The 19492-nt window shown below is 38.5% G+C and overlaps 1 protein-coding gene across 1 annotated transcript; it reads left to right on the forward strand.

The window, feature by feature from the left end:
* Positions 1–2510: 2510 nt before the first annotated feature.
* Positions 2511–18598, forward strand: sgsm1b (small G protein signaling modulator 1b). The gene is made up of 24 exons (XM_014969341.2): positions 2511–4722; positions 7268–7343; positions 8009–8171; positions 8435–8587; positions 8853–8920; positions 9003–9145; positions 9223–9354; positions 9432–9556; positions 9644–9711; positions 9789–9952; positions 11179–11308; positions 11750–11876; positions 11959–12023; positions 12125–12270; positions 12355–12483; positions 12573–12746; positions 12871–12939; positions 13217–14335; positions 14421–14545; positions 15235–15317; positions 15419–15528; positions 15691–15787; positions 15900–16067; positions 16574–18598. Exons 1-24 carry the CDS (start codon positions 4660–4662, stop codon positions 16660–16662), a joined length of 3786 nt encoding a protein of 1261 aa, XP_014824827.1. The 5' UTR covers positions 2511–4659; the 3' UTR covers positions 16663–18598.
* Positions 18599–19492: the final 894 nt, after the last annotated feature.

Consider the following 19492-nt stretch of genomic DNA (forward strand, 5'->3'; position numbering starts at 1 on the left):
ATCAAGCCAGCCACACAGGACTTAGTCATAAATTTCACAAGAACTCAAAAGAGTTTTGTGTGTCTGGTGGCAGTGTGGATAAGTACCCAGGCCGCCATGAGAGAAGGGATAACCTTCTGCTAGACCTCAAAATATAGATAGAGCATTCAGGACAATTAATGACAAATGCAGGAAAAAGTGTGGTCAGAACAGATCGTCCAAATGGACAACGTGTCATGTTTGGGGATGAATGTTGTGAAAGAGGACAGAAACATAAAAAAATCTAAAAAACTTAGGTTTGCTTTATATTGTTGAGTTTAGAAAAAATACATAATTTAGTGAAGTGTAAATGACTTAAAACAGAAAAGATTATGTGATTTAATATCAAACAGTGAGAAAAATGGTTACGTTCAATATTTGAATATTCAAAATAGAAATCTGGTTTCATTTGTACTTATCTCTGAGATTCATCACAACGCACCATGTGACTTGTGATAGCATTACTTTTGCAGTTTCAGCTGATGTCTCAGTTTTTGCAAGCCTTTGCATACATTAGATCACTGAAGGCTCCAAATCAACAGTTTGACACCTATATGACATAATCATTGGTAAAAAAAAAGACTTGGTGATCCTAAAATATTTGCTGTAGTTTCTCAGAGAGACTACGGCAAGGGAGGTAACTATCCTGCTCCAGTCTGTGGGGGTGAGATATGATCCTTATTTTAAAGGTTACTGTTAAGTTTGCTGTGACTTTTAGACAAGATTCCCCTTACAGAGTCCATTGCTAACTCAAATTTGTTCCAATCTTGGAAAATGCATCTTTTATTTGACTTTGCAATTACAACCTTTTTCTGACTTGTATATTCACACGCAAAAAGCAGCAGTACATTAGATATTTTGCTAGTTATTTGCCATTGACTATTTTCCTTCAAGTCATCAGTGGTGGAAAGTTCAACAAAAAGTCCCAATAAAAGCTCTTCCTCCACATTTTGACACATTATCCTCCCCATACTTCAGTGTTGTTGTGTCTTCTATATTACACATCTCTGCAGCAACTGAACAACTTTGTACCAATAAGATTTTATCTCTGGAAACACCAAAATAGGATATTTCAAAGCACAACATAGAAGTATCTCATATTGCTGTCAAAATTGAACCTTTATTCTTTGAATGTGAGAAAATCTGTAACCTTCTGGCAACATTTATGCAACATCTCTGAAAGTTATACACCATATAGCCGATTTGGACCCAGCATGGACTATGGGAGTAAACACAAGCACTCAAAAAAAATATCTTGCTAGATTCCCTCAGTTTTTACTGGTTATTTGCATTTCTAGTCAAAGAGTAAAACCAGCTCTCAGTCTAAGACTTTATAACTATCACTACTCCCCAAAAAGCCAGGGTTATTTACATAGTTTTATACAATTCAATGAATTCAATAAAACAATTATTTTTACACTTTTCTTTTTTTACTTCTAATTTCTTTTGCATAAATTTAATATCTTGTATATTTCTTTCTTTAAATTACTCTACTCATTTCTTTTAATCTGAATATGGTATTTTGGATTATTGTCCAGTCAGTGATTCTTGAGAATAGGGACAAAACAGGTCCTATGGATAAAGCATGAAATTTGAATAAAATATACACAAAATATATTTTTTTCAAATATCTAACTAAACTAACCTGGGTCATGTGAGCACAACCATAGACATAATATAAGCATAGACGCCTCATGGACCGCTCCGGCGCAGGAAATACGGCGGCCATCTTGGAGCGGTATACCCTCCTACTTTGCTCAATCAAAACAGCAGAAGATGCCTCAGCACTGAGGGATATTGTTGTTCTGGTCGATGGATTATTGATGTGAGGGCTCCACAGACAACATTTCACAAGTAAGATGGACATATTATTGTGTATATATTGTGATTAGAATATTACTTTACTGTATTTATGTCCACCGGCGAGATACCAGCTAATATTAGCTACAGTGCTTGGTGTAATACGGGTTCAGCCCCGCTATGAAGGCTAACTGAGATTCCGTAAATCTAAAAAAAAATAATTATTCTCTAACATTGGCTTAGATTATCTGACACAAGGGCCTATATTAGAAATGAAACAATATAACACATATTATAAAACTTATATTATGTGTTATAACATTCACCGGCAAAGTTTACACAGGTGGTAAAGACTATTATTTATATTCTTTCACTCTGTCAAAAGTAAGATACATCCTAAATCTTCCGTTTTTGTTTTGAAAGTTTCCTAAAGACACGGTGTGAGGAAGAAGAGGGAGAAATCTATAAAGAGAGACGGATTCACTGCAGCACGGATGAATCTCACATCGGATTTTGGACTCGTCGGCTGAAAAACATATTATATACATATAAACATATATATATATATATATATATATATATATATATATATATATATATATATATATATATATATATATATATATAATATAATATATATATAATTTTTTTATTTTAAATTTTTATTTTTTTATATATATATATATATATAATTCAGTATTAATCATTATTTATTTGTGCCATTATTAATCTTTATTTATTAGTGTTTGTATAGTTATATAAATATGTATTGATATTACTAAATGTATTAAATAAATTATGAACGGGTGTGTGCTTTGTAATATGCTCTTCATACATCGATATCAGAATATTCCATTCCTATTCTATTGTTATAGCCACTAAGCATATTTAAATATAATGAACTATGTATTAAAAACATACTTAAAAATACAATTGTTTATAAATGTTGCTTTGATAGATGTTTGAATATGGTTTACAGAAACAAAAAAGTGTGTTATGATCGATTAAATGCGCTGATACGTCATTGTGCCTGCTAAACACATAAGGCTGAGTGGAGCGGAGTACCGCTCCAAGATGGCCGCCCTAAATCTCGTCAGCGACAATAGGCGAGAGCGGTCCATGAGGCGTCTATCCTTATATTATGTCTATGAGCACAACAATGTATATTTTTCTTTTTTTTGCTGAATATTTTTTTATTTTAAACATTGTAGTCGGTGGATGATGCCTGTAAAAGCCCTTGTCCAGGAGCAGAACTCAATACATTCTTATAGTTTAAAACAATTAAAGAAATACTAAAATTATATATTATGACAATTAAGTATAAGTAGTCATATAAATAATTATAAAAGTATCGATAAATTGAATTAAAAATAATTTTTAGATATTTTCCAACTCCGTTAAAATTTGTCCTTAGTTTTTGTCAACACCGTCAGAAATGAAAAGAATGTAAAAAAATCAGGCATTATTGGGGGGCACCAGAACTTCTGAGGACCCCATGACGTTGTCTTTTCTCTTCCTTTGCTAGGAGGGCTAGTTAGCTACGGTTAGCTTAAGTTATTCTTTAGTTTTTTCTTCTGTTTTATTCCTAAGTTGTTTGTCACAACCATGATGTGTCAACTCCATAACTGACAATTTACAAAACTTTGATGAAATTTTGCGAAATAAAAGCTTAATTTTGGTAAACTGTAAAGATTTAATGGACCTGACGAGCTACAATATGGCCTCCTTCAGAATAACATCATATAAATTGAGGTAGTTTGGCATTTCGTCAACTCCGTCAGATGTCAACTCCGTCAGAGTTTTTCTGACTCTTTCAGTGAAATTGTTGTCAAATCTCACTTAATTGTGCAATTAATTCATTTTAATGTATTTTACATGAATTGCATTACTTCACATGTACCAAGTTTTTCATTTTATTCACTAGTTTGTCACCACCTTCAGTTCTGTGTCAACTCCGTCATGCACTGTCAACTCCATCAGATGGACTTTTTCTTGTTTTTTGTTTTAAATAATATTTATTTTATTTCTTGAGAAGCATTTGTCTGTAAATTGAGTAAAAATATCACTAATGGGGTATTTTAAAAATCATTTTAGATTTATTTTTGTCAGATGGTGATGACAAAGTTTTGGGTCAGGTCGATTAAAAATGTAATTTTTTAAAAAAAATTCGCAACTGGGAGCCTGTACCTTAGCATCTTCATATTTTCTAAACATTATTTGTCATATTTGCATAAATAAGGTTGAGAAATAATTAAAAAAAAATATGGGAAAATTAAAACCCATTTTGTCCCTATTCTCAAGAATCACTGCAGTATTATTTTTCTTAGGTTTTAAATTTAACATTACTTTATGTGTTTTCTTTTTTTTTTTTTTAATTATTTGTTCTTATTTTATTTTTCACTTTGGTGTGAATGCATGTTTAATTAGTTCTGCCGTGCAGAAATATTGTTAAATTAAATCCCAATAACAGGGAAAAGGGCATTAATGAAGCACATATTTCTTTTTTGTTTAAACATCGGCCAATTATGCCAGTGTATGGGTGTGTGAGAGCGTGGGTTTACGGTGCCTCTGTGGCTTTAAAGGGGTGGTGGTTCGTAGAGAGATAGCACATAGGTTTAATTTAGTCGCTGGGAACATATCTCTGAGCCCAGAGCTGAGCCTCTCTTCTCTTCCACTCGTGTCGCCTTAGCAGCTTTCCAGGCGTTTCCCAGAAAGCTGCGCTCACCGAGCCCCCAGAGTGATGGGAGGTTCGGCCGCCGGCGCGCATCATCATCTTCTTCTTCATCATCATCATCACCATTCCTTTTTTCACGCAGACAGGATCTGATCAGCATAATCACCATGTTTTCTCTTGTGACAGAGGCCGAGACGCGACAGAAACTGCTTCGCAATGTGAAGAAGGAGGTTCGTGACATTGCAAAAAATATATATATATTAACGTTATTATTTGGGTACTTCTTTCTTGTTCGTCTGTGTTCGTGTTTACCGGAGCTTTAAGCATTGAGTGTGTGTGTGTGTGTGTGTGTGTGTGTGTGTGGACGTCGCTCAGCGGGTCTGGCAACCCCACAGGCCTGTTTATGATAAACCTGGTGGGTTTTTTCCCCCCTTTGTAAATAGATGTGGATGTTATGATCCCAAACAAAATCGCCCTGCCCGTTTCCTGGTGAAGGTTGGATTGGCGTAAGATGTTGATGATGACGATGGTGGTGATGGTAATGATGACGATAATACAAGTGATGATTGTAAATCGTGCACTTAAAAGAAACCATGCACCGATTCGTCTCTTTTATTGCAAGATCTGCATTTAAACAAGAAAATAATAGTCCATAAGAACACAAGAACCATGTCAATGCTCCAAACGTACAGCCGTGACCTTGCCATCTGCTTAATTTTAGATGCTCCAAACAGCTGCACTATTCAGGCAGCTTGTTTGTTTTTGCACAAAAGGCGGTGGAACAAGGGAGCCCACACTGCATTCAGACTGATCGGTGACTCTTTGAAAATACAAATGTGGGTTTTGTCCATGCCTTAGAGAATCTGGTACCTGCAGACTTGTTTCTTTGCGTTCATGCTCGCCCTCACCTGTGACTCACTGCTTCTTAAAAAAAAAAAAACAATCCATGACTCTTGTAGCTATGATTCTGCAGCTGGGAGGGGCTGAGCATAGTTTTGTACAGGTTAATTAAGACACAGAAGCAACAGTCTTAATTTTTTGTTGTTGTTTATTATGCCTAAATTAGAGGCAAACAAACCCTAAGCTGTACTTATTAGGTGCATTAATGAACTGAACCACAGTTTTGGATCCCTTGCAACAAGGTGCTTGCTGCTGAATATATAATGGCATGTAGTTTTGCAATTAGAGGTCCAATCATGACACATAAACATGTAATACATTATAATTTACATTCAAGCCATATATACTTTTTATATTTCATGCTCACCTAGGGATAATCACAACTCTGACTTGGAAATGCAGCAATTAGCTTCCATTAGGTGGTATAATTTTAATGGTTGAAATGCAGATTCAGACTTTGACATATTCTTCTATTTTATAAGTACAAACTGTTTTAATTCAGCAATTAAAAGTTTTAAATATGAAATGTAAAAGGGAAAAAATTGACCTTGCAAAAGTTTTCATATCATTTACCTCCCTTCTCCACATTTTGTCCCTCTACTTTAGTGCTTTATTGGAAAATGCATCCAATAAACCAAGACAAAGAAATGTATGATTGTTAATCCAAAGGAAAAGGACACACAGCTTTCCAAGTCTTTCCACCAAAAGCAATCCATAAGAAGTAGGAGTAAATAAAGTAAATAAATGAAAGAATTACAGCAGGGTCCACATGTGTATAATAAAACATGTTTGCCTTAGGTCTGTAGTTGAATTGAGCTTGGAGAGATTTTATGCATTGAAACTATCATGCACACAAAAACACTCGATGTCACAAGCAACCTCAAACGTCTTAAAATGACAGAGGATTTAGCTGACATAGTGCAGTTATTTCAGTGTGGATAAAGCAAAACTTATATCTTTTGCACTTTGCCCTGAGAAGCTTGCACATTTGGACAGATGGGAAATGAACCAAGGAGTCTTATATAATCCAGTTTTCATCTAAATTGCATTTAGGGAAACCTAAGAAAATATTTTTTTGTTGTTGTACTCGGACAATAATTCTTAGCTTGTGCTTTAAATGTGGTGTAAAGTAATTTTATGGGAAAATGGACAGGAAGCACAGAATTTTGTGTTGTTTTTTTTTTCCGTTGTTACAGATTGAAATGTTTGTGGTGTTATTCGATAATGCGGGAGACGTGCATCTCACATTTGGTGGCCAGACCACCAGAAAATATGTCTTTCGGAGCTGCAGAAAAGCTGAATCGCTAGACTTATACTTTTGAAGGAAAACACCAAATGTTGATATAAGAGATTTAAAACTGCAATCAGAGATATTCTCAGAAGATTAGGATACTGTTTCCATTTTACCATCACCTCCTGTTGTGTTTGCTGTTACAGCTGTCTCTCGTATTCATTCCAGAATCTTTGGCACCATTTACAGTGCTATGAAGAACTGCTTCTTTCCTTTCAAATTGGTTCCTGTTTTAGCCATCACTCTTAAATTTTTCAGATCGTCAAATAAATCTAATCGCAAAACAAAAATAACGCAAGCAAAATACAAAAGGTAGTACGCTGATGTACAAAAGCAAGTCTACCTCTGATTAGCACAACATAAAAACTGAAGGTTTTTTAGGGTGCTGGAGTGACCTAGTCAAAGTGTGGATATAAATCAGATTAGAATACTTTAGGGAGACCATGTATGACTGAATTAAAGAAATTCTGCAAAGAAAAGTGCACAAGCTTCCTACCTGGGATGTAAAATCATATTGTATTTACTAAAGGTATCTTTGTTAACACTTTTAGGTGTAACAAAAGCTGTGTTTTTCTTTTCTTCAGGTGAAGCAAATAATGGAGGAAGCAGTAACGAGGAAATTTGTGCATGCAGACAGCAGCCATATTATCTCCTTCTGTGGTAAACATCTTTCTGCTGCTTATTTTTATTGCCTTGCAACCTGCAGTGACAGCTACTCCTTTTGTATGGCAACACTCAAGACAAACAGAATAAAAATATACGGCTTGGAAAAATAAGTAGGCAACTTTTGACTTGCATTTTAAAACCATGGACTTTAAATGGCAGTCTTTTCTACAACACTACAGATGTGTCAGGCCCTGCCACCGCCTACGATTTTATCCACAACCTCCTAAAGGTCACGCGCAATTTGTTTAGGCAACACAAGTCTGTATGGTTTGTTTTCTATCATTATGTCTATTCATATTTACTGGGATGGGGTGGGTGGATAGATAGCTGCAGTGTATATTAAAGCAGGCTGACACCCATCAAAGGTGTTGATGCTAACCAGGAGTGAGACATATGTGATTCACCTTTCTCATATCCTAGGAACCATGGACAACCCAGATTTCAGTGTATTTTTCCTCGTCCAAGCAGCACTTTTCCTTCCCGTGTACTTTTTAATGAAAAAAAAAAAAAAAAAAAAACCGCAATGGGAATGAAAATACTTCAGACTTTCAGAAAGATAAACTTTATTGTTCATGAAAAAACAAATGTGCGTAATAAAATAAACTGGAATATTCGTACTGAACAAAGCTGTGTGTGTGTGTGTGATTGTGTTTTTATAGCTGTTGTAGAGGCATGCGTGCTGCATGGACTGAAGCGTCGAATTGCAGGCCTGCTGTGCAGTAATAAGGTCGCTGCACTCTTTATGAAGGTGGGAAAGAGCTTTTCTCCTGCTGAGGAGCTCTGTCGCAAGGTCCAGGAGCTGGAGCAGCTTATTGAAAACAGGTGAAACGACTTCACTTCAACACATTACTCTGTGTTGGCCAATCACTTAAAATTCCAGTAAAACACATTGAAATATGAAGTAATAACATAATAGCATCTGAAAAAGTTCAAGGAATAAAAATACAAATGCAAGAAAAACATTTTTGGGGAAGATATTCATGCCTATGTACATATACTTCTAAAGATAACTATTTTTGTGGTTACATTGTCCCTTCCCCCCTGTACATAGATTTTATCATTGTGTTTCTTTTTCTGCTCTTTAGCAAGCAGAACATTTCGTCTCTTAGTAACGACCGCAGTCGGCAGTCAAAGTTGCCCAACCTCCTTCCTCAGACTCTGAAACACCTGTGGATTCGAACAGCTTTGATGGAGAAGCTCCTGGACAAGATTGTTCTGTACTTGGTGGAAAACAGCAGGTATTACATGTTAAATGTTGCATTTGTAGTTGAGAGTATTGCTCTTTGTATACCAATATTTGCTTAGGTTTCTTTTAGTATCCAAACTTACTATTTGACGTTTTATTTAAAATTTCACTTGATTTTCAATATAGTGTACCTCAGCATATGTTTTTTAAAAATTATGTGCCTACATTATGTATTGTAAAAACTTTTTTTTTTTTTTTTTTTACCAAAACTGTAAAACATTCTGCATGTGCGAATTTGTTTTCACATTTTGCCTTAGTGCATTTTATGATAAAGAAGCCATGCTGATGGATCCTGTGGATGGACCAATCCTTGCATCTCTACTGGGTATTTTCCCTTATTGTGCCAGTTTTTAGCTTAGCAAATAAATATTAAGAAATATTTAAAACAAGTAACTTAATTTTTCTAGTTGGGCCCTGTGCACTGGAGTACACCAAAGTTAAGACGGCGGACCATTTCTGGACAGATCCATCTGCTGATGAGCTTGTACAGCGGCATCGAATCCATAGCAGCCACTGTCGGCAGGATTCTCCCTCCAGAAGGCCCGCCTTGGTATGAAGTTCAGAAAGCTTATTCTTCACCACTGTTTCCGTAGGTTTACACTTTATGATTTCTCCTTGAACTTCCAGATCCAGAAGAGACAGTCCAGTGGTAGCATGGACGATCGACCTCTCACATGGGTGAGAGAGTACGTGGAGTCCCTCCACCAAAACTCCAGAGCCACTCTTCTGTTTGGGAAGAACAACGTTCTGGTGCAACCGGTGAGTGTCTTAAGTGCAACAGCACTTACATAGCTGTGCAATGACACTCTGATGAGAAATGTTGCTTATCCTTGCAGAGAGACGGCATGGAGGCCATTCCAGGATACCTTTCTCTTCATCAGACTGCAGATCTCATGACACTGAAGTGGACTCCCAATCAGTTGATGAATGGCAATGTTGGGGAGCTTGATTCTGAAAAGAGGTTAGAACAGTATGACAGTATGGCATTACAAAAATTATTGTTTTTTTTTTTATAATACCGTTGACTGGTTTCCCCTTTGTATTTCAGTGTTTTCTGGGATTATGCGATGACAATTCGTTTGGAGGAGATTGTGTATCTTCACTGTCATCAACAAAGTATGCTAATTCCCCTTTAGTTTTTGCCCTCCCCTCCAAATTTCAGCTATTTATCTGTGTGTTGGTGATTTCCTCAGTAAACAGTGGTGGTACTGTGGTTTTGGTGAGTCAAGATGGAATCCAAAGACCTCCACTACATTTTCCCAAAGGGGGTCACCTGCTCCAGTTTCTCACCTGTCTAGAGACCGGCCTGCTACCTCACGGACAGCTGGACCCTCCACTCTGGAATCAGAGAGGAAAGGTTAGCACAACGTAACCTAACCAACTTTTAATGCATTTTTCTCTAAAGAACCCAGATATTCTTAGAAAACTTAGTTCAGATTAGTTTATTTACTTAGCAACGGTTCATATAAAATGTGAATCTTCAGATCGACATTCAGTTAGATTGATTTAAGCTGTTCCAGTACAATCCAACCATATTGGTCATACGGGTCAGGCAAATAGCATCAAGTTTTTAATTTTGCATTTATATGTGCATGTGGTGACAGTAGAAACAAACGTATCCATTTTAACAGGATAAAAGAGAATAATGGGCTTAGTTAACCGTAGCAACAACTCAATCAATACCTTCACCAACAAAAGAAACACAACAAATGTCAGCAGAACTGAGACAAGCTGACTTTCTGTGAGAGAGGAAAGAGAGAAACTACACTCAGGATTATACAAAATTAACACCACTAAGACCTATCAACGTTTGAGTCTGAGGTGCTTCCTGTGAAACCGAAAACCAAACAGAGCAGTAAAGGTTCACTGTTTCAGTGGCTCTATAAAACATTTAGACAAGAAACAAGCAGCTAATCACAGGAACACTCATCTAGCAGTGTTTTCTTTAGGAAAGTAAGGCGAAGAGAGTACACAGAGTTATTAGAACCTATAAAAATAGCTCTGCTTTTGGTGAGGAAAGCGGCATATCCAAATACACCAGTAGATTTTGAGGATCCAACATTTTTGGAGTTTGACTTTCTTCATCCTTGAATAATTTTTGTGTCTGTCCATGACAACATAGTGTGTGGTTCAGATATAAGTTTCCAGACTTCTAATACCTACAGCTAATGAGTGAAATAAAACAAAACATTGAGTCTACAAAATTATTTGTTCTTTGGTATTTTATAATAGAAATAACAGCAAAACAGCATAAAATAATTGCATAGCATCCAGAAGTGCTTGAAGATGTAATTAAGAATTTATTTCTTGTTAAGGCATTAATTCCTTGAGATTAAGAGCCTTTTTTTAATGTCTGAGTGATTCCTGAGCAGTCGTTTGAAAAGGTTGACTTACTGGACTGACAGTCAGAAGAAAAGAACTGTCAACATTCACAGAAAAACTTCAAAGGACTTTTACAAAACCTGGACAAATGTTGAGGCGAAAGTTGGGTTCAACTAAATCAATTATACAGACATCAGGGAACTATACATGTTCCATGTATATTCTCAAATGAGTTAGGTTTTTACTCTGTCTTTTCTACAGGGAAAGGTTTTCCCCAAACTGCGCAGGAGAAGTCCCCACAGCTCATGTGATTCCGTATCAGATAAGGAAGAGGATGAAGCCACTGATTATGTGTTTCGGATCCTCTTCCCAGGCAATCAGATGGAGTTCAGTAAGTGTCTTTAATCTTCTTATTCTGCCTCCTAGTGATGATCCAATAACACATCATTACAGATTACGTCTGAGATTACTTGGCTCTTCTAATGTGATCTCAGTTTAGTTAAACGATTTTCCCCAGGCACACATATTTCTAATTAAGTTCATTCTAATTTGAAAGTGCTGCAGTTGTCTGTTTATTGTCTGTATTAATTCCCCATTATAGTCCTCTTTTCAGCGTGGTGCCTTTGCACGGCCAAAAAGTTATTTATCTGCCTCATCTCCATCGTTATGCTCTGCTGCGATTTGTGCCCCTCTTCTTTTTTCAAATCTTCTCTTAGCAGTTTGAAGACATTAACTTTATGTCCAAATTCTGTTTGTGTTTCCCCTTCTGCGGGCTCGTTTTTGATGCTTATTATCACCGGGAGGAAATAATAAATGCTCCTGTACTGTGCAGTGCCTCCTGAGATGATGGATCAGGGCGTTAATATGTGGCAACCAACGCCTAGAAAATCCTCCTGCTCCTCCTGCTCACAGAACGGCTCCTCTGAAGGCTCTTTACCTAACGGCTGCAATCATGAAAGGTAAATACGCTCAAAAGATTGACTACAATTAATATTCAAATTGTTCCACTTGACTACATTTTCAATTTTACAACCCTGCCAGGGCTCCTATAAAGCTCCTTTGCGACACAATGAAATACCAAATAATCTCTCGGGCTTTCTATGGATGTGAGTGTTAAAAACTAGCCATAATTTTAGCACTAGAATAAAACCAGTCCTGCAGATTTAAGGGAGAGCAATAATTTATAATAATTATTTTTTGTCCCTAGGGCTTGCATACTGTCGCCATTTATCCACAGTCCGGACGCACCTTTCTGCTTTGGTGAACACCACTATAGTTGATCCAGATGTACCATGTCATGCTAGAGGTGGTCTCTCTGTGGAGGTTTGGGAACGTTTTCTAAAGGACAGCTCTGTAAGATTTCCATATGCTGAACTGCAATAATGTTTATTATCTGTACTGCAAGGCAATTCATGAAAAAACAATGTCTTTTGTTAGGCTTTTGAAGAAAAGGAGATACACAGGCTTGTGTACTTTGGTGGCGTGGCATCATCACTTCGCAAGGAGGTTTGGCCCTTTCTGCTGGGACATTATCAGTTCTCCATGACTGAGAAAGCCAGACTGGAGGTATTTCATATATCATTCGGATATGAAAGGACACGTGTACGTATTGGGGTTGTTTTATGATCTGCTCTCATGGATTTCCTGCGGCTCAGATCGATGATCGAATGCGAGCCTTGTATGAACAAACAATGAAGGAGTGGCAGGGCTGTGAGGTCATTGTCCGTCAGAGAGAGAGGGAGAAGCACGCCGAGGCCCTCGCACGATGTTCCTCAGGAGCCAGTGTAGAACGGGGGCCCATACAGCGGGACTCCACCATCAGCACAGATGTAAGTTTGACCTATGCACATTTAATAAAATGCCACAATAGGGGGAAAAAAACTTGAACAATATTATTTACACCACAATGCAGAAATAATTTGAGTTTTCTTGCATGTAATTCTTCCACTCTAGTCATCACTGAGTAGCAGCTCAGACCAACAAAACGCCCACTCACACAGCGATTCCAGCAGCAGCGCTCAGGTACTTTTTCTGCTGGTTTCAACTCAATTGCTGACCATCAATTTCTAAACAAATTTGGCACAATATTTTTTTTTTTAAGTCTCTGAAATGTAGTTAAACTTAAATCAAAATATATCTTCTGTCAATTACTTCCTAAAAGTAGCTGAAGTGAGATATTTACATAAAACACACAGCATTTTACTTAAATTGCTCAGTGTCTGGAGTAATTGACATCAGACCATCTCACTTTTGGATCTAGAATGATTTTTGTCTCTACCACTTTCTTTTTGGCTTCAAGGTGTTTGAATCAGTTGAGGCCGAACCCATGGCTGAAGGAGAAGAAATGCCACCAATTAGCCTCGTGAAGACCGCAGAAGGTCCACAGCCTTCCACCAGTGAATCCTCCACCCTTGCTGTTCAAAATGAACAACCAGTTCCAGATAGTGCTACTGTACCCGAGTTAACAGAAGAACCTGCAGCCAAAGCATCTGAAACTGTCAGTGAAGAAACTGTGGCAGTATCAGACCCAGCAGTCAGTGAATCTGCTGGACAAGATGTCAAACTCCCAGATCTTGAGGAAGAAGCTGTGATCCAGAAGAATGAAGTAAAAAGTGAAGTTGCTGCAGAGACAGGAATAAATAATTCCAAAGAGACATCTGCAGCCGAGAGTAAAGAGCCCACGACTCATGAAGTTGTAAAAGAAGTAGACATGAATACGAACGTGAAGTCAGCTCCAGAAAACACCAACGTCCTGAAGCTGGAAACGGAAGTGCACAACGAATATTTCCAAGCTCCTCCACTCGGAGAAACTTTGACTCTTCAAGCGAACAAGAGCAAAGATCTGGAAGGGGAAAGCTCTTGTCCAGAAACATTAAGAGAAAAGGATGATTCCCAAAGTGACAAAAAGCCACAGGATTCTAAAAATACAGAAGTAACCGTTTCCGACTTTGCTGAAACCAAAAAAGCCACAGAGATGCAACTTGATAAACCTGGTTCAAACTCTCCAGTCAGACAAGTACTAAATGCCCTGCAGACCGCCTCAAGAGGCAGCTTTTCATTATCGTCTCATTCTCGGCAGTCCCCAGACGCAGTGGATTCAGACGATTCTCCCTCTGCCTTGGAAATGGAGGACATTCCTGCAGGGATAACATGTGTGACTTCAGAAGACGTTAAGCCCAGGCCTTTCATAGGGCTTGCTGCTCCTCCCATCTCCCTGGCCCAGAGGGAGAAAATGGCCTCAGAGAGGCTTGCCCAAGATCATCATCTGGACACAGCATGCAACACCAGTCCTGAGTGTACTGACCTGGGTCTTTCTGAGGAAGAGGCTGAGATGGACAATGTGCTTACTGAACCAGAATCTGCAGAGACGGGAGGTGTGACCAAATATGAAGAATCCTCGGAGGAACAGACCTATTCTGTAAGCATTGGACAGCGTAAAGACATTATTTACCTCTGTTTCAAACATACACTAACAACTTTGGTGTCATTTTTTTTTTGTTTAGCAAGAAACACTCGACATGTACTTGATCAACTTGCATCGCATTGACAAAGATGTCAGACGTTGCGACAGAACATACTGGTACTTTACTGCTGAGAATCTGGAGAGGTTGCGTAACATCATGTGCAGGTAAACGTGTTGCACTGCTAAATAAACAACTTGTTTTCTTTATTGTAACAATGCTTCTTCGTAAGTAACTATCAGTAAAAGCCTGTTTATTTTTCTATTGAATCATGAAGAAATTTGTGGATTGGGCACCAGACTTGAGTTTGTAGGTTAAGCCAAAGAAAACCTTATGCTTGCCAGTGTGGCTTCAGTGCAACCACACTGGCAAACTTGCAACCAGTGCTGGTTTGAGAAGAGAATACCATCCCACAGCAGTGTGTGACCACGCTACCCACCAGCATAGGGACGAGGTGTCAGGCTGTACTGGTTTTGTACGGTTCTTCCATGCACAACTTGGGCCCCTATTTGTTAAATGAATAAATTGTTTGACTGCCATTATGTCTTATTCATTGAAACCTCTACAAAGAAACTTTTTCCTATTAGCAAAGAGGATAAGTCAAGTTATTCAAAACTCTCGTGTTCATCTCTGCTGTTCAACCCTCGTATGCATGTCCCTAAAAATTGTGGCACCAATAAAGAAAAGGAAACAGGCTGTCCAAAGGTATAAGATTTATTGCTAAGAAGATTGCTACAACAAACAATTAAACCAAATGCAATTTGACTTATTATTTGTTCTAAATATACCTATAAAGTTGTGCTTAACTCCCAAGGGCGAAGCTAATGAAACATTAAAAATGTGGTTATCGTTGCAGTTACGTGTGGCAGCATCTGGAGACGGGATATGTGCAGGGCATGTGTGATTTACTGGCTCCCCTTCTGGTTATTCTGGATGATGGTCAGTAAAATGTAAAGTGCAAACTTTGAGTTTGGATTAGTGCGCATGGAGGAAACACGCCGGTTGAGTGTGTCCATGTCTGTGTTGGGGAATGTTCACAGAGGTAATGGCGTTCAGCTGCTTCACCGAACTGATGAAGAGGATGAACCAGAATTTTCCACATGGAGGTGCCATGGACACTCACTTTGCCAATATGCGATCACTCATACAGGTTTGTTATTTTTGTGTGCGGAATGAATTAGATACTGATTAAATTCAGTGAAAGTATCAGTTAAGTACAATAATCCCAGTGTATAAGCTTCTCCAGAGCTGGATAATAACAATATATTAGGTCTGACCCACACTGATTGATTCCCTGGTTCTCCATGGACAGATCCTGGACTCTGAACTGTTTGAGCTGATGCAGCAGAATGGAGACTACACTCACTTCTACTTCTGTTACCGTTGGTTCCTTCTTGACTTTAAAAGAGGTGGGAAGGAAAATATTAGAATCGTCCCTGTTGGCTCATCCAACCTTATCAATTCATCATATGTTGTATAAAGCATGATTATCAAGGACTGTGTTATTGTTTTTCCAAACAGAAATGGTGTATGATGATGTGTTCGCTGTGTGGGAAACGATCTGGGCAGCCAAGAACACATCTTCTGAGCACTTTGTGCTTTTCATCGCTCTTGCCCTAGTGGAGATGTACAGAGACATCATTCTGGAAAATAACATGGACTTCACAGACATCATCAAGTTTTTCAACGGTAAGATGACGAAGGATGAATACTGTAGCCCTCGATGTCTTGGCTCATTTCTAATCATGAACTCCGAATTTCGCAGCATTTTTGCATTTTCTGATCGTTTTCATGTTGGAGAACCCAGTTAGGTCCACGTTTCGACCATGTTGCTGCTGATTTGAAACTTAAAGATTTTAAAGTATTCCCCGTATTAATCCATCTACCTTTTGCATTGTGAAAAGTAGATGGAACCACAGGCATAAAAACGGGCCGACAGCAATGTACTGCCAGATGGCAATATAGCTCATTTTCTAGAAATAGTGAGAAATGGTGTTACTTTTGAGGAGTATTTAGATAACTGCTTCAAGCAAATCTTAAAACTGATGCGTAAAGTAACAAATAAATTGCATGGTCTCTGTTTGAAAGGTTTTTAGAACATTTTTTTGATATCACTATGCTGACGAAAATGAAGACTAAAATAATTGACATGTTGTATTTTGCCAGCCAGTCTAACTTCTGCCCTCTATTCTCAGAAATGGCGGAGCGGCATGACGTCCCAAAGGTTTTGATGAAAGCCCGAGAACTTGTCCACCAAGTGCAGACTCTCATAGAAAACAAGTAACACTAAAAGATGCTGCATCCCATGACCCCATGATTGGTGTACAACATTGTTTCAAAGATCCTGGCACATGACGACGTCAACTAAAGCATTGGGTTGGAGGTCATTAAAGCTGCTCATTATTCAAACTGTGGTTGTAAAACAACCTCTCACCAGTTGCTCCTCTTTATATTCAGGAGACACAAGCATTGCCAGTAGATTTACTTCTGAAGTGTTATTGTTCACCCAGTGAATGTGCCCTTGTAGATGTTGCTTCAGGATGTTATTTAGCCTTAAACTTTGAAGTTTGTTTTCAGGGATACAGCAACCAAACTCATCACTCTCTTTAAAATATGTTATTCCACCTGACACCACGTGCGTTTTCTCAGAATTGAATTGTAGCTGCCATTGTTAGTCATCTTGTGGAAAACATTATTGTTTATCTGATATTGTGTCACTACATAATTTGGATGAGCAAATGATTTGGTCCAAATTGCATGTAGACATGCTTGCTCTGCTTTCGGACCTGGAACACTTAACCTTCTGTCTTGTGCCTCCGATGCGCTCAAGCCTTGAAAACATACAGACCCCAACTCGGTGCAGCCCAGCATGAATGCACATATTTTGGTTGTAGACACGGTTCAAACGTTTCCGCTGGTAGCTTCAGCCTTTATCCTTCCTCCCTCCTTCTCCGACATCCCCTGAGCATCGATTTAGAGATGATTCAGCTCGCTTGAGTTTGTACTTTGACTCGGATGTCAGTTTTTATTTCTGTGCAGGCCAGTGCTTCTCAGAAATCCACCTGTTCACCTACAGACATTTATTGCATTCACTCTTTCTATAAACTTACATAAGAAGCAGCGCTCCGTTTATGCTGCTGTCGAGGATGAAAACATCAGCTGACGACGCTCATTAAATCCAACAAGTGCGGCACCAACAGATTCTGCTTCAGTGGACGATCAGGCGAGTGACGTGAGGATAACTCTCAGAGGTGAAAAACACGACCGGGCCTCTGCGACATGTTAAACTCCCATCTTTTGCTTGTACCTCGACAGATTCATTTTTATCCTACCATCAGGGTCAAATTAGCCGTCAGGATCTCTTCTCTTCATCCTTACCATAACAATTTTGTGTTCTTGTTTTCTGAAACACAAGTTTACATGCTCACCACTGAGGCTTTATGTATGAAGAGTAAACCTGATTTTTATGACTTTATACCCAAAGTATTTCACCATGACTCATCAAGTTGTTTATTCTAAAACTTGGTTTAATCTTAGTGAAAACATTCAATATTTTGAGTTGCTACTGATTGACAAATGCTCATACATGTACTAGAAAAAGCACAGAAAATAAAAAAAAAGTTTTCTTAAACATTTCTTCTCATATGTCAGCTTTCAGAGATGAAAAACCGTAACATTTAATAGAAGTGCATGTCCTCAATTGCATTATTCCTGGAGATTTTGATCCCAACATATGGACACCTTTTTTTTTCGAGGGGGAGGATAACCTTAAAAACTTAAAAATATCTAAAGATAAACATAACATCTTGAAAAAGATCGGTTTTGTCAGATAAAAATGCTGTTTGTGCTACATCATAATTGCAAAAATATCCAATACACACTTGTGTTGGTTCATTGATGTGGCTTCAGTTCCAGTGTTTTGGTATCACCGCTAACGTGTCCCCATACGAACTAAAAACTGCCTGAATATCGCTTCTTGCTTCTTGTGTGTTGCTGTTTGTGATCAGAAGATATAAAATGTGTTGAAGCAGATTTATTGTACAAATACTTAGCTGGTACATATTTAATAAATGCAATACAATGTCTGCATATCAGTTAAGTCTAAATAATGATGAAAACATAAAGCATATTCATGGAAATATATTTATTTTTTTCTGTCTTCTGAAATGGTCCCAAGTATAATTAATTTATTGTGTATTAAAAAAATATTCTATTTTGCATCTGATGTGCCTTGCGTGCATTTTATGGGAGGGGGAGAAACCTGCCAATTAAATGAAAAATAATATACGTGAATGTTATGTCTCCACCTTTAGAGTGAGACATAACCAGCTTAGTCGAAATAAAATATCAGTTAAGAGTTCATAAACACAAACATCAATTAAAGTAAAACAAGGTTTAAATATCTTTCTGAGATTTACCCATTTGCATCATTTCAGTTAAAAGCATTTTTTTTCTCAGAGTAATGACAGTGGCTCCAAAGGATCCCACTGAGTAACTGTCTCTGGAATATAAGTTTTTTGCAATTTATGCATATCATGGCAGAAAAAAGTGTGTAATCTCCATCGATCCATCCATCCATCCATTTTCTCCCACTTATCCGGGGTCGGGTCGGGTCACGGGGGCAGCAGCTTCAGAAGGGAGGCCCAGACTTCCCTTTCCCCAGCCACTTCTTCCAGCTCCTCCGGGGGAACCCCAAGGCGTTCCCAGGCCAGCCGAGAGACATAGTCCCTCCAGTGTGTCCTGGGTCTTCCCCAAGGCCTCCTCCCGGTGGGACTTGTCCGAAACACCTCACCAGGGAGGCGTCCAGGAGGCATCCTTACCAGATGCCCGAGCCTCAACTGGCTCCTCTCGACATGAAGGAGCAGCGGCTCTATTCTGAGTCCCTTCCGGATGACCGACCTTCTCACCCTATCAGAGCCCAGCCACCCTGCGGAGGAAACCCATTTCAGCCGCTTGTATCCGTGATCTCGTTCTTTCGGTCATAACCCAAAGCTCATGACCATAGATGAGGGTGGGAACGTAGATCAACCGGTAAATCGAGAGCTTCGCTTTTTGACTCGGCTCTCTCTTCACCACGACGGGCCGGTACAGCGCCCGTTTCACTGCAGATGCTG

This window comes from Poecilia mexicana, unplaced genomic scaffold (assembly GCF_051168715.1).
Source record: "Poecilia mexicana isolate PSO_F unplaced genomic scaffold, ASM5116871v1 scaffold_12, whole genome shotgun sequence".
NCBI classification, from domain to species: Eukaryota; Metazoa; Chordata; class Actinopteri; order Cyprinodontiformes; family Poeciliidae; genus Poecilia; species Poecilia mexicana.

What these genes read in the sequence shown, in the direction of transcription:
- sgsm1b (XM_014969341.2), top strand. Translation starts at nt 4,660, where the DNA reads ATGTTTTCTCTTGTGACAGAGGCCGAGACGCGACAGAAACTGCTTCGC. An exon ending in GAGCTTGATTCTGAAAAGAG is followed by an intron (nt 9,557 to 9,643) that starts GTTAGAACAGTA and finishes TTTGTATTTCAG; the next exon opens with TGTTTTCTGGGATTATGCGA. An exon ending in TCTTCACTGTCATCAACAAA is followed by an intron (nt 9,712 to 9,788) that starts GTATGCTAATTC and finishes TGATTTCCTCAG; the next exon opens with TAAACAGTGGTGGTACTGTG.